Here is a 16,733-nt window from a genome sequence, read left to right on the forward strand (position 1 = left end):
CAAGGGGTCACAGTCTCTTTTAAAGTCCAGTTAGGTTAGGCAGGGATTAGAACATGTGTCTTCACGATTTTGCGTGTCATCTTTGCGCAGGGGCCATGCTAATCCCTGCATCGTTCTAATTTACTGCCGAAGCAAGTACTATTGCTACATCTACCGTGATAATAACCGAATATAGAATACAACTTCAAAATATAGTAAACTTCTTTTCGAAATGACCGAGTACAATGAGGAACTATATTATCAACGCTAGCACTAATTAGTTCAAAAAGTTTGCGTTGCAGTGTATGTGACGCAAGCATCGCGATCCAATTTAGAATTTCAAATTTCAGTTAAAACTTTTGCTTGGCAGTTAGTGGACAGTTACATTCAAATGCCTTAGTGTTATCTATGGTTAGCACATGCTAAGCGCAACTGTCAAGCTTGCATTTATTATGGAATTAATTTCCAAGTTTTCAAATATTTTATACTTAACCGTCTGAAGGAGTGTTTATACTAGAAAATATTTAGAATTTTTGAGACTTTTCTCTTAGTTTTAGTCACCTACACGATATGGTTGCCTAAGTATTTACTGAAAGAAATAAATTTGTTTAGTTATTTTCCGATTTGGTATCGGTGGGAGAAAAGGCTAATAAAATAATAGGAAAGAATCTTGAACCTTAAATACGAGGAATTAAAATACCTAAGAGGAATTTAATTAACTCACCTCCACCGTTCTGCTGGCACAAATACGGGAACCGCCAGATATTTCCAAGTCCCACAGAATACCCGATGATGGAGAGGAAAAACTGGAGTTTCCCCGACCACGCCGCTCTGTCGTCATCCGCAACCTCCCGTTGCAAGGACCCTCGCGACCCTTGCAGCACGATGGTGACACCATGAGGCCTCTCACTCCCTTCAGCACGAGCATTTAAAGGCGCCAACTCATGCCCATTCCGCGGACCAATAGCTTCAGCTTTTCCCGCCATTTTAAACGTCAAATTCAATTGACAGTTGAAAGTTCTTGTTTTTTTTTAATTACTATTTTGTTTTAGTCGATTTTTAATTCAGAATCGAGTAGCTTAAGATTATTAATTGTTAGTTTATTGTCTTTAATATTTAAGTTTAACGAGATTATTTGAATGGTTACCTATGAATATGTTCATACTATGCTATTGATGTATTTCGTAATCATATGTGAAGTATCGTATCGCGTCTTTTTTCACAAATTCGACTACTTTGAAATAAGTTGTTGTTCTTTGTAGTAGTTTTTGTCTCAGTTTTAGTGAATCCCTGAACACGTTCACAGTTTCTCTGTGCATATGAGTGGGTTTTTTAAACGTCAGTATAAATACCACATAGCGAACACTGTTTTGTTATTAAACTAATGCGACGTTATTTTAGTTTAGACATGATTTAGAATATTATTCAGGAACTTGATGATTTGAACTCTGAAACAAAGAAAAAAGTGTAATAAGTATTAGAGGTCATAAAATTAACTTATATAAGTTACAAACTTAATTTATCACTTATTGTATACTACTTATATTATATCTTAACTAAAATCCTTTACTTTAATAATCTGAAGCGTTTGCTTGGTTGAATAATGTAATCTCAAGAACTAGTGGTAAGATTTGGAAAGACCTTTATGTTTTGGGTTGTCCGTTTATCGAGGCCAGCTACAGGCTTAATAAAACCATGTTATGGGCAATAGAAGTGGGGAAACCACTTAAATAGTAAAATATAAAATGTTAACGGCCATATTCAAGGTGATAAGCTTACACATACATATATCTGTCTCTACATTTCAATTGGAAATGACCGAGAGAGCATTATATATTAGGGAAATTTCTTTGCAGTTTCTCTAGGCGTTGCAAATAATAATTACTATACAATTAAGTGGTTTAAGTGTAGGAGAATAATACAAAATGAAGCTGTAGATTCATTTTTGTAATAAACATATTATTAATCATCAGCGTAAACAAAAAAGTATGTCCAATGGTAATTACAAATCAGGAACCATTCATAATCGGAAATCTACCAGTTCATACCGGTACAATCCGGTTCGATCTGACAAAAGGCAGTCTGGGAGCCTACCACCACGTCTCCTAGCAACTCTACAGCAGATGAGAAAAAGAGACGTCGCTCTACATTGTGTATAGCGCCGTCCTGCTTCCACAATATCAACAGTCTTTACTTTATGGGGTGGTAATAGGACCCTGAATCGAACTGGGTCAAGGTCTACAAGGGATGGACCCTCCGAACCGTTGCAAGGGGAGAAATGCAAAGGGTTAGGATTTCTAAAGGAATATGTGAGTAGAGAATAATATAATGTATTGTGTTAGCATGTAGGTTTGCGATTTTAAATGAAACTGGTTGGTGAAAGCTTTTGGCATTCAATGGTCAACCCCTCTAGACCGGCGAGATTTTTACAAGGAAATACGTTCATCGAATCACTTTTAAATTTATCGAAGAAAAATAGTTATATGATTTGTCGAAACTGAATGTTATTTTCATACATTTGAAAGTTCAGTTACATGAGCATAAGAAAGCATCTCTGACCGATCTGATTTTGCTACAATCATTAGCGTTCACAGAAAATGCTGATGCTGAATTGTGTGGAATTGAAATTTAATTTTGGAGCAATCTCGATGTTGTTCGGTGAGATGATAATGCTAATAGCAGTTTAAATACGTTCGTTGTTATCTTATTTATATCCAGAGTAAACAATAGTTGGTGTTTAAATAGTTATCAAATATCCTACTAATCTATACTAATATATAAAGCTGAAGAGTTTGTTTGTTTGTTTGGACGCGCTTATCTTAGGAACTGCTGCTGGTCCAAATTGAAAAATTCTTTTTGTGTTGAATAGACCATTCATCGAGGAAGGCTTTAGGCTATAAACTATCACGCTGCGACAAATAGGAGCGAAGATGCAATAATGGAAAATGTAAAAAAAACAGGGCTGGTATAAATCATAACTTATATCTTCTACCCACGGGGACGAAGTCGCGGGCAACAGCTATACTAAATATAAACGCGATTTATGGATGTCTGTTCCTATTTCACGCAAAAACCACTGAATGGATTTAGACGAAATTTGGTACTCGCATACTTTACAACCAGAGTTCAAACCCTGAGGAGGAAGAAGGACTTTGATTTTTCCCCGATGTAATTTAGCCGTGAGATCATTTTGCTTTTGTAGCAGGCGGGCCCGCGGGCAATACCTAGTTTACATTGAACATAAATGTAATGACAGACGCTGTAATATCTCGAGCTATAAAAGTAGGTATAAAAACTAGAATATATTGTCTATATCACCTAACTATTCATCTTAAACACACACGTTTTATTTTCCGGGAAACTTGTAAATCGTAATATTATCAGTTTTCCCATTTTATCCATACCGATGTATCTTTGTAACAAACTTTCTATTAATATATCAGTACTCCCCCAACTATTCAGTTAATGCAAAGCTTTTAGTTAATTAATTAATTAATTAATCGATGGCTATACATTATGGCCTTGGCCGAATTATAATTTATTGTTATTTACAAGTTCCAGTTTATTGTGTACCGGGATAGTGGGTCACGCTAATTAGGCCTGATTTTATCTAATTAAGATTTAAGCAGCGTTCTCAATGAACGAATGAAATACAGCTTATGCAAAAGAGGTACTTTACTCAGTTTTTTTGTCTTAAAAAAAATATTCCCACACTAAGTAATTTATTCTTTGCATGGCGGGGTTTTTCACAAATATCCATGTCACTTGCACAAAGACAAGCAGACTTGGGGCAAGCATTCACGGGCCACTCAAAAGCTTGTCTTACTCAAGGCTCGAAGTGCTCGAACTCGCGTCACGATGTGCAAGTGGGCTTCCCGTGGTGACTCCAACCACTCTCCTATCCAAGAAATCAAATCATGTTAATATGACTGTTAACATTTCACTAAACAATAATAAGACAGCATGACTCCTAAGGGCGAAATTTTGGGCATTTTCTGCCGTCCGTGCATACGGACCCTAACAACATAATACCCAATTAAATTCTATTCAATATCAGCAAAGCTATCTAAGTAGGTAAATAGGAAAGTACGGTTTATCAACTAACATGCAAAAACAATAGGGATGATGACTGGGTATAAAAATAAAAAATCTCATTAGTCCCTCAGTTAGATAATTGAAAAGTAGGAGACACGTATTTTTTCCTTTTTCAGAAAACCTAGAATTGACAAAGATTAACTGCTTTAAAGTTTAGGAGAGGGGGCTTGTGACGTAACGATAGAGTAAAATTTATACTCAATCGTGACGTCACGCGTAAGTTTCATTCACTGTAATTTGGTCAATTTATGTTTACGGGACAAACTAAAAAATACGTATCCATTATTATACAAACACCTACAACACGGACACTGCAAAAAAAATTGTGATCATCCCTATTGTCAACCTGTCAAGAAAATAAAAAAGTATGACGAAGGAAACCCTCTATTATTCCAATAAAAATTCAATTCCATCATGTCAGTATCAATTCGGTTTCAGCATTGGCTGTATAGATATTGATCAGTGCCGACCCACTGACCGCCATTGTATTTGACAGCTCAAACTGAGCTCTCAGCTAGATGACTGTTTTTCCTGACGCGCCATCTTAAAATTGAACTTTATTGATATTTTTTTGAAAAGATTTTGAGTAAGAATTAATGTTTAGGCTTTAAAATTGAGTAGAAGTTATGTACATCGGTATTTTATATTTTTTTCGTTGTTTGTATTAAAACGTATTAAGTTGGTCGCTATTATAAATCTCTATTGTAAAATATATTTGATATGGGGACATATAACTTGACCATCTTAGAGAATACACACACTGAGTAAAATTTTGAATCTTGTGACTTTTATAGATCGACAAATCTGAAAGATTCTTCGAAATAAAATTTTCTTTACAAGAAAAAGTTGCCGACTTGTTAATATAAAATGTTAAGTGTTAAATAAAATCTAACGCTTAGCTAGAATTGAATTACGGACAGTTATTGACAGGTCCATTAGATAAATTGAAAATTGTAGCCCAAGTTATACCTACATAATTATATCATATTAAAGAAAAAAAAGTAGAGGAGCTCGTGGCTATTTTATAACCGCATAAGTGAGTCGATCACAGGTTAAGCTATGCTTGACGCGGTTAATCCGTAGATGGGTGACCATCTTTGTCATAACGAGTTCCTCCGTGTTTCGGAAGGCACGTTAAATTGTGGGTCCCCGCTGTTATCCATACATCTTAGAAGCTTAAAAGGTCTGGCAACCAGTCTAACCAAGGGGTATCGTGTTGCCCAGGTAACTGGGTTGTGGAGGTCAGGTAGGCAGTCGCTCCTTGTAAAACACTGGTACTCAGCTGAAACCGATTAGACTGGAAGCCGACCACAACATAGTTGGGAAAAGGCTAGGTCGATGATTAAAGAAAAAATGTAACATTTGTGTTATATAACCTTTTTTGCAGCATAAACATTGTATTGATCACCATTAAAGCAAAGCTTACGAAAGCCCGCTCACAGGAGACAATAAACGAAAATTATCGGAAGAAGATAAAGTTGTTTGTTATACGTGCTTCTAATGAAAATCGGGAACGATCAGGGCTCAACGGGATTTAGGACCCTAAACCCACGTAATAAATACGAAAATACATTAAAGAAACATTCACGAACACGGTTTTTATTGTTTGTTAGGTGTTGGGCAAAATGGATCAGCTTGAATAAGTAATGAGTTGACCAACAATGAGGTATTGGTCATTGATTCAATCTGCTTCCAAGCACTGGGCCCCGATTCTGCTATTTATAATGGCCGATGAATGAATGGAAATATGATCAGCATAGCTAAAATCAATAGTGTTTTTATTTTAAGATTGCCGTTTTAGTGCACTTCTGATGTTAAAATAAATGACTGTAGTTAGTTGTGCGGTTCCAAAATGTACATTTTATGTAGATTAACAACAGAACACTTAATTATGGCAAGAAAATGTATAAGTATTTAATACTAGCTGTTGCCCGCGACTTCGTCCGCGTGGTTAGAAGATATAAGTTTTTGATTTTTTGAACGAAAACCCTCGAAGATTAATATTTTTTTCCCGTTTTTGCCACATTTTCCATTGTATCTTGGCTCCTATTAGTTGCAGTTATATAGTCTATAACCTTCCTCGATGAATGGTCTATTGAACACAAAAATATTTTTTCAATTTGAACCAGTAGTTCCTGAGATTAGCGCGTTCAAACAAACAAACAATCAAACAAACAAACAAACATTAGTATAGAAGTATAGAGTATAGAGTAGGTATAGATAAATTGAAGCGCAAACAGAATCTACTTCAAATTTAATACGTACTATCTTAATTGAAACACTACAAATTATTAATTAATTATGTTTATTGCGAAGGTAAACGTATAGTTTTCCAAATGCAATTTTTGAATCACAAATACCCCGATATAGTCTGTTTTGCTGACTAAAACTTAAAAAAACCTTGTGACTGTTACATACTTTCAAGACATTTTAACGAAAGAAATAACATCGATCGATACATAAATACTCTGACATTTAAACATAAATAAACTTCTTTTTCACTTCGTTAGGTACTAAGAAGCTTAAACCACTTGGCCTTTCCTGTGCTTTTAATAATGCCTGCCTTTTGATGAAAAAAGAAAACAGAATCACTATAATTTAATGTTATATTTTTGCCGCTATGATAGGAAGACGATGCCGTAAAGAATTGTCACGTTTCTAAATCAATAATATAACATCAAAATGTGGAACTGGTTTTTTTATGAGAATAGCAGCAATTCAATGATATATTGGTAGTTAAACGCTTTATTTCTGTTATGTAATTCTATTTTCATTTATTTTGCTTCAAAATAATGTTTGGGTATATATGATTATTTCCTGCTCTTTTAACCCACGAAAAAGTCGTTTAATTGAATTGTCAAAACTTCGATGGATTCATCTTAGGATGGAAAACTAATTTTCATAATCGTTTTTTAATAGTTAAAAGGGAGATTCACGACTTAACAACCATCCTACTAATATTATACACGCGAAAGTTTGTATGTATGGATGTGTGTTCCTTTTTCACGCAAAAACCACTGAACGGATTTAGACAAAACTTGGTACACTGATAATTTACAACCAGGATTAGCGTATAGGATGGTTTTTATGTTCCCGTAGGATCATTTTCTATTTGTAACGGGCGGGCCTGCGGGTAACAACTAGTATTGGATAAGTGTTTGCTCTTTATATAAAAAAATGAATTATTATATGCAAAATAAGTCGCACAAGCAAAATTTCGCGATGTATAAAGATAAAAGTTTTTCAGCTAGTACTGTGGATGCAACATGCAATAGCATTAATCACGGAGTCGTACCACCCGCGATACGACTCCAATTATTTATTTTCAAGAAATACTTTTATTATTTAATGAGTTCCAAGAACATAATATTTAAGTTAGAAAAATAATTAGCTTTTACCCGCGGTTTCACCCGCCTGGTTGTCGGTTATGGCTTTACCTTAGCCTGTTCCAGCAATGTCAGATATTGTAGATAGATAAAAGAAGTTGGAGACAAAAGCATCTATGTTAATCCAAGGTGTCAGCTATCTTACCATGATGAAACTTTATCGATATCAGTTCAGCAGTTTAGTCGTGAAGATGTAACATACATACATCCACGATTACATTACATGATTCGGTGTGAGAAATATATAATCATTTTCTGGGAGTGAGAATAATACGATTGCGGCCATTTGCTACTACGCTGGTGGAAATTTGACTGTCCTACAAATAAAATTCCTTAATATTTGGTTATCCCTGAAATGTATGGAAATTACATTTTGTATCGAATGACCGGGGTCCCAATTTCAAAAAAATATCAGATTTTTCAGTCACGAAAGCATTGGCGGGGCATCCTCATGGGGAAGGAAATGGGTAGTGTCAGACTCTTACTGACCAAATCTGAACCGCCGTGCTACGTCTCTCGCTTTTCATCAGTGTGTTGCAATTCCTTATGCATCTTGCAGGGCAAATTCTAAGAAGTTTCGACTTAATAATTTGCGTTTTGGATTTAAAGTGACAAACGTCATATAGCATACAACAACGACTGTAAAATACAATTAAAAGTTTGACCTAATCGAATATAATGACCGACATATAGAAATAGAAACTCCATTAAAAATACATGACTGACCGGCCACAGCCTACTACCAATTCTCAAAGCAACAGTTGCAGTTGTGGGAGCGAGAAAGCACTAAACAATTGTCTCTCTTCCACCAATATAAGTCCTACTATACTAGTGTGTGGAGCTAGGTGTCCACCTGGACGTACATGTTAGATGCTTGCATTAGTAATAGCGTCTTGTTACCCATTGCGATTGGCGATCGATTCTCGTATCATTTAAAATTAAAGGTCTAAGGTTCAGAGAGTGTAAAGACCTCTTAGCATTATTAACTTAACCACGATTGGCTAGTTAACGTAGAGCCTTTTCCTGTTTATGAATTTTCCTGAAGCGAAGTTTTAGGAGAAACCTTCTGAAATCGTTACGTGGTTTCTGGATGGTGTATCTCTTTAAGCGATCTCTAATCTCTAGTCAATTTTTATTGAACATTTGTCTCAGAAAACACGCTCATAATTCAGTGTAATACATAAAAAACTCAAATGAAACTAGCTCAATCCGATCGGGAACTATGATGCCAGAGACAGACAGACAGAAACATAATACTTAACTAAAACCCATGTTTTTGCATCGGAGGTTATAAAAAGGGACTTTTAAGGACGATAATGGAATTTGATCCTTGTGTCGCGGGCTTCACAAACATTCAAGTCACATGCACAAAGACACGCAGACTCAGGACAAGCATTAGTGGATCACGTAAATGCTTGTCCTATGCCGGAACTGAAACCTCGGCACAATGGGTTTGGCGTTGTGACCTCTCCTACTCGACTCTCCGTGCAGTCTAAATTGATCGAATCTGGATTAGATGGATTGCAAAATTAACTTAAGATTTACTATAAAGTGTTCCTTATTAAAATGGCTGAACTACGCGATTTAAAAGACATTTTCTAGCAAGTATTCTTTATGAGAAAAGGCTGAGTAAGCCAACTGGCCTAATGCTCGTACCCAGTGAGTAGATGAAGTGTAATAAACATTTATTTAGCTGTATAGATAAAAAACAATAATATTTGTTTATCGTTAATCGTTCTCGTATCCAGGATGCAGATGAATCAAACAAATCAAAGATTATGGGTTACACTATTATAGTCCATGTCCATCCGTCTGTACGTCTGTTTGTCATCAGGCTGTATCCCATTGACCGTTAAAGCCAGCCGTAATATTTTCACAAATGATGAAATTTTTTATGTCGCTATTACAATAAATACAGTAATTATAAAAATAACGGTTTATATAATCTTTGAGTGTCCGCTTTTTCTTTAAAATTTTGTTTTTCTATAATAGTAAAAACAAAAAAACGGAAGTGGTACGGAATCCTACGTGTCTCGAACCCGACTGGCACTTGATTGTTTTTATTGAGTTATAGATGCAACTAGACCGACATTATTTTATGGTAAAGGATAAACATTTGGAAAAAGTTTATTTTTTTATCTGCTTTCTATCCCCGCGATTGTAATATTTTCAACCAGCTTTTTAAAAAGGAGAAGAAGGTCATATGTATTTTTAGACTTCCCTATCGTTAGTCTAATCTTAGCTGTACTGTTTGCAATATTCCTCATCTCAATGTTACGTGAATAGGAAACAAATTGTAAACAAAACATTCTAAGAAAAACTGTTATCACATTTAAATACAGAATCCGGGTATTCAACCTCTTTTTGCGAAATAGAATATTTCATAAGCCTTTTCCCAACTATGTTGGGTCGGCTTCCAATCCAAACGGATTCAGCTATGTACCTACCAGTGTAGAGTATTTATTAAAAGAACACCTATTGACTATTATGGGTTAAATTCCAGAACTGCACTAGAATACCTTGTGAAACAAACGGTATATTATTCTAAAACTGTTATTACATTCAAATGTAGATCAACCGATGTAGATTTAATACGGGAGAGGTGACAGAATGGTGGCCAAGACAAGGCAAAAGAAGCGTCGGTCGTCGTGCAAGATGGGTCGACGACGTAATAAAGGTCTCGGGTCGAGTCTGGATGAGGCTAGCACAGGACCGTAGAAATTGGCACGAGAAAGCGGAGGCCTATGCCCAGCAGTGGGAGGATAAAGGCTGTGGATGATGATGAAAACATCTTTACAGAATATAATGATGCCGCAAAAAATGAGATCAAATATCAGATAATTCATATTTTCTAGACTGTTATTTCGAGATTACAAATTATTATCGTCCTAGGCCTTTCCCAACTATGTTGGGGTTGGCCTCCAGTCTAACTGGATTCAGTTAAGTATCAGTGCTTTACAAGGAGCGACTGCCTATCTGACCTCCTCAACCCAGTTACCTAGACAACACGATACCCCTAACTTAGACAGGTTGTCTGTATTTCTAGCTTCTAATTACCTGTAACGTCCGTCAAGGATGTATTTAACAGATTTTTTTTTGTTATTTACTATATTTGTTTATGTAACTCTTATGAGCAAAAACTGTTCTCTATACTTTATTATTTTTTTAAATTGAAAATAAGCATTGAAGAAACAAAGAACTTGAATATTCAATGGTTATATTTAAACAACACTCATTTGTAATAAAAAATCTATTGTAACTAAATCAAGACGTTACAGTTTAATAAACGTGAAATTTCGGCAAAGGAATTTTTCTGTTAGTTTTGATTAATGGTTTTTATTAAATAAACATGGGCCACGTGGAGTTTTCACGTGAGCCAGCTCTCCTGACCTTCCCCATGGCTCCTATGCGCATCCCCCGCGCTCCGCCCACCGCAAGCAATCAATAAATACACCTTCGCAACATGTGGGGTTAACAATATTATTTATTTATTAAAATTACATACTTTTTCTTGGCTGTATGGACCTTTGCACAATGAGTCGTTCTGTAAAACATTACGTCATTCTTTTTTGGGTTCAAATTTGGAACGACATTTTTTTTGGGTTGCTTTAAAAAGTGAGCGTTCTTAATTTTAATTTAATCATAATTAATTACTTCGTTATACTTCATTAATACCAAACGTTTTTATTAAATCATCGCGTAGGTATTTTTTTTATCTCACATTGGTAAATAAAAATATAACTTTGCAATTTTGAATATGTAATAATATTAATATTAATTTATACTTCCGTACTTTTAATTATTAGGGCAATTGTATAAAAAAAATCGTAAACATTAATTCTAATTCAATTAAACTTACGTAAATACAAGTCCAGGCTATAAAATAGAAAACTTACGAAATATAAACTTGGGATCACTAATCACCGTCCTTATTTGAACAAAATAGTCAAATCACGTGTAATTATTGAATCTATATTTTCGAATTATTATTTTTCGTCTCGCGACGCGCGCACCTATGCGACGGGCGTGCTGTACCGACTGCCGACATCGGTAAGGAACTAGGGACGCGACACATATATTTAGATATTTATCGATATAACCAGGTAATTTTAATTGGAATAATTACTTCACTTTTTTTTATTTATTAGTACTTTATTATTGTTTTTTTCATCATGTTTGTTTTTGTAAAAACTAATGTTTTGAACAAAAATAACGTATGTTTACGAATGACATTGTGCTCGTGTCTTTTATTTATTGTTTATTTAAATATGTATGTCAGTGTGCCTAATGATCTGTGTCGAATTCACACATTCACGTTAATTGCAAATGCATCATATTTTGATACTCACTTGCTTAGCGCCGCGGTTTCTTCTGTTTTTATTAAAATCGAATTAGACCTGTTTCTTTTTCTTTGAAAACTTCTTTTTTTGGTGTCTGTTAAATATATTTAAATAGAAAACGCCAGCTCCTTATAAAAGGCAGCAATTATTTCTAAGTCTAATTTTCTAGCTTAGACCTAGCTATCAATGTCTTGCTCATTGAAAACGGTGCAGCAGTTATGAAGATTATCGACAGACAGACAAAATTAGTTTTATGTATCGAGCAAACAACTGCTCAAACTCAAAAAATCTTAACAAACACACACATAAATTGTATTTATTGGTATTGATGATAAATGGCTTGGTTATTCTGCAATTATCCGATACTATATTTATAAAACAGTAGTTCCTTTGATACGGCGACCTCATGCATATTATTATCTTAATTATAATTAGTAATTGCTGTTCGTTAAGGAAACCTCTCGACCTTACCTTTCTACTAAAGAAGCGTTTAGAAAAAAATATTTGGCCAAAAATAATGGCAGATTATAAGGTTTTTGATAGGTATTTTTATGACTAAAATTGTTAGAACACGTAAAAAAACAATGATGTAAATTTTCGTGTTGTACAACTATGCGATATTTTGATGCATAAAAACAAATATAAAACACTGTAGAAGTCTAATACTTGTTTCTAGTCGTTCATAGACAAATAGATACATACTTCAGTTATCAAAATGAAAATAATAACCCTTGGTTGTTTTTCAATGGTTTTATGTCAAGAATTTTAGCTAATAATATTGGATAAACAATGGAACATAACACAGAAAATTGTATTCATATCAAAACCGCCAATAATAATAATTCCATTGTTTTAACTTGGAAATATTAATCAAGTATTGTTTTCTCTCATGGGTGAAGACGTAAATAAATTAAACTGGATTGATGACCTTTAAACGGATCCATTACTACATATTTTACAAAAGCAAACACGTAGCCGAATATGCACAAACACAGCTGTCAAAATGAAAATTCATCTTAACGTAGACATCATAATAATGTCAAAAATATCAGGCTATTGACAGCAAAAAAACACAACACTGGCTGTTGAATACTGTAAAATATTGTAAGCATTCAAAACAAAACTTGTTAACGTACAAAAATAAATAGTAATTAAATCTTAGCTCATCTTTTTATCAATGTTTAATAAATATTCAGTTCATCCCTTATCTTGGTTAAAAGTGAACACACTCTAGGATTGTGTAATGTCAATTAAGTGCAATTAAATAGTAATCATGCGTAATAACTTATAATAAATAATAATAATAATTTCTTTCAAGTCAACTCTTGAGTGGTGTTAATGGGTTTAATAAAAAATAACTATCTACAATAGGTTTTTTTTCGTGCAATTTTACGTGGCCTCTGTGAATCCCACCGTTCTTCGATATACACAAGTCATAGAAGCAAGTATTCCACCACGTCCAACGTCCCACTGCTGGGCACAGACCTCTTCACACAGGGATGGTTTTAGTGTTATCATTCTCGCTTCTTTTATAAACAACTAAGGAATTAAATCCTTGTATTGCGGCGAGTTTTACAAACACTAAAGTCACAAATACACCCAGACTACCAGAAGCATTCGTTTATTACACAAAAACTTTATTAGGAAGATCATTTTCTACAAATCGTCTTTCATTGAAATATACCATTACACCTACAGTTGAGATCAAAAATAATTAAATAAACAGATGTATTGCAATTTTACATACAATAACTGAGTTTCCAAGGTTCAAGATTGCGTTATTGTGGTTTTGAAACCGTTAAGAGTTATTTCAAAACGACTCAACCCGTACTCACGTAATTTGCGTAGCATTGTCCTTTATTACAAAAAAGAATAAACAAAAGCCTATGACGTATAAACGTCAATCAATTCGTTTTCAATTAACCAAAAATATTTTACTTAATTATTGCAAATTTAAATTTTTGTGCTGCATAAAGACTTAAAAGTGGTATCATGAATATCATGAAATCTAATTAATAAAATTGTTTTTTCGCGTTCATATAATGAAATGCCTCCGAAACCGAGATTTTTTGTGCATATTGGGTTTGTCTGAGAAATGGATAACATCTATTTTTTCATTATTAAATGAGTAGCGGGATCGCGAGTTGAACTCTCGATCGACTTCGACTCGCGATCTCGCCGCGTCTGCTCATGATTAAGGACTCCGAAGTCTCTGAGTCCGAAACTACCCCGATAAATACGCGTGAGTAAATCGTTACATCATTTAATAATTAATAATTCTCACGATAATTACTATCAAAATCTATTTTTTCATCCCCATTTAAGGACGGTTTGCTTTTTTGGACTGTTTTTTAAGTCTCTACGCTCAACCCCTATTTTTATATGGCAAAACGAAGTTTGCTGGGTCACCCATTTGATTAGGTATATAGAAATCAGTTTAAAAATGTGGGAACACGTGTTTTATTTATTGGCAAAGAGTAACCTTACTTATTTCATGAATGTAAACATGTATCTCTTAAGTAAACAAAGATACATCAACGGGCGCTATTTTTACGCACGCATTTCATCACTATCTTAATTAATAGCGTTGACATTCGCTACGACACGCTTTAAATTGATCGGTGAGTATAGCCTATTATCTGCTAGATAATGTTATGTATTACATAATTTAGGTAAATAGAAGCCCATGTACCCCCAGTTATCAGTAAGGAAGTTCTTCTTATGTCAGTTGCCTTAACCTAGCCTTGTACAAGGCCTATTAGATACACGCTGGCTTAACGCTATAAAAAACCTAAAAAACTATCTGAAGAATCGGTTTGAGGTAAAAATTGTTACCTGAATTTTCATACGGTTGCTTTTAAGCGTAGAGTAATTTTAAAGAATCGTTGGATAAACAACTCTTTGGATCGACTACAAATAAGCTAAAGTTAATGAAACTTTACACAAAGTATTGGCTACCTATCAAATTTACGACAGTTCCAAGCATTTATTTTCATTTTTATTAGCTATAGCGGCAACAGAAATCCGTCATCACTGCCACAGCGGATCCTTAATAAAGGAATCCTAAAAATAAGCTTTAACAAAATCATCCTTGTAATATGCAAATATCGATAAACGTAGGGGCTGTAACAACCCCCATCCCTATGCCTGCCTGACGTCACTTCAGACAGGGGTTGAGCATGCGCGGGAAACAGCCCGCCATCTTGTTTTCATTCGACAACCATCGTGTCTATTCGGCTACCCTCGCAGGGTTAGGTCACATTCAGCCGCGGTGCAAAACTGAAAATGGCCATGGACGCAAATTTCGACTTTAGAAATACAGTTTTAAGGTTGACATTTGTAAGTGGTATTTTAAATTGGTGCAATGAATGGTATTCTGCCTATAATGGGTTCTCGTGAATTTGCGTCATAGGATTTCAACGTCCATACCGAGGTAGGTACCAGGTACAATGTCAAGGTGCTTTTGTAATTGCCAAATAATTACGCTTATTTTGTTTTAAGCGTTTATGGTTCCGTAAATCGAATTAAACGTTTTTAAAGTTTAAATGTTAAGTCTGATCTAGGTAGCTAGACTATTTTTGGCACTGATTTTATGTACGTGTCTAAATCCGGGTTAAAAAATAAGTTTCGGAAAAAATAGTGTTATTAGTTATTGAATATGTTTCTTATGTAATCAAATCATAATTTTTATTTTACTTAGTACGTAAAACACAGTTGCTATTTTCCTTATAAAAATACCAAACACTTTGTCATGCCATGAAAATAAATTCAAGGACAGTCGGAAAATGTTATGACGACGTAAAATTTTCCAGATATTAACTTTGACGATTGAATCCGTGCTTTACCTAGGTGAACCATCTTCATAGACCTTCGTAGCACTGTGAACCTAACCTACAATTTATAGAAAAATATTTATGTGTACATTATTCGATACCATATTAATTTTATGGGCAGGTACCTACAAAATCAGTAATTCGTCATCTTCTTCTTTCTTCTTCTTTTTATATATAAAAACGAGTTCGTTAGTCTCGCTAAAACTCAAGAACGGCTGAACCGATTTGGCTTATTTTAGTCTTGAAATATTCGCTTTAATCCATGGAAGGTTTAAACGGTGAGAAAATAAGAAACAGGTGCAAAAAAACAATTGCCTTTTTGTCTGCATTGTTATTATTAACTGCTAGGCGGTAGGTATCTACGTAGTTCGCCGGGATAGCTAGTTTCTGATTATAATATTGACGCTCAATAGTGGCCTCGTCTCGCTCAGACAACGGAGGTGGTGATGGGGTCCCTTTTCTCTCGATTAACAAATGGAAGTGCAATATAGACACGAAAATAACCTATAAATCTGTGGTAGTTTGGATTTCGTTCCCGTGTTCTCAGATACTAGGTAAGAATGAAACATTCTGGTAGTTGTAGTTTCTCATACCTGTCTGCTTTCCCCGGTGTGGAAAAAGTCCATGAGGATTTCCACTGGTTAAACAGGTGCCGCCAGGGTACAACGCATTGCTATACAAAAACGCGGATGACGTAGCACGGCGCGGTTCAGGTTTAGTCAGTTTCGTCCCCCGAGGGAGTGGGTGGCCATGCGGATTCCCCCGCCTTACCAAACTTACTTAAAAGGATAAGCTGGCAACAGTATAAATTTTGTAAATTCCATTTATTTTTATTGACTATTGATACAATATATTTTTGAATAGACCATAATAGGCCATGATTCACCGGATGCTATACGTAAACCACATTTAACAACCTACACAATAACAACAAATTGAAACACCGTTCAATCTGACGTGTGACATGTCTCCACAACAACAGGAGATACTATCAGCTCATGAATATGTTAACGCGAATCTCTCGTCACCTCATAACCTATGTTTACTTCAAATTATGAAGATGGAACAATAATACTAGTGCAATCAGTCATTCAATGTTA

The 16,733-nt window shown here is 34.8% G+C and overlaps 1 protein-coding gene and 1 pseudogene across 2 annotated transcripts in view; both read right to left on the reverse strand.

The window, feature by feature from the left end:
* LOC113494325 (sodium- and chloride-dependent transporter XTRP3) overlaps nucleotides 1–11,724 on the reverse strand; it is a 46,705-nt gene extending 34,981 nt beyond the window's left edge. For both annotated transcript variants that reach the window (XM_026872620.1, XM_026872621.1), the window contains exons 1-2: nucleotides 11,357–11,724; nucleotides 704–1,427 (exon numbers count right to left, since the gene is read on the reverse strand). In XM_026872620.1, coding sequence (XP_026728421.1) covers nucleotides 704–965 — 262 coding nt within the window. In that variant the 5' untranslated portion in view covers nucleotides 966–1,427; nucleotides 11,357–11,724. The remainder of the gene's footprint in view (nucleotides 1–703; nucleotides 1,428–11,356) is intronic.
* LOC113494637 lies at nucleotides 46–146 on the reverse strand (annotated as a pseudogene).
* Nucleotides 11,725–16,733: the final 5,009 nt, after the last annotated feature.

This window comes from Trichoplusia ni, chromosome 5 (assembly GCF_003590095.1).
Source record: "Trichoplusia ni isolate ovarian cell line Hi5 chromosome 5, tn1, whole genome shotgun sequence".
Taxonomy (NCBI): Eukaryota; Metazoa; Arthropoda; class Insecta; order Lepidoptera; family Noctuidae; genus Trichoplusia; species Trichoplusia ni.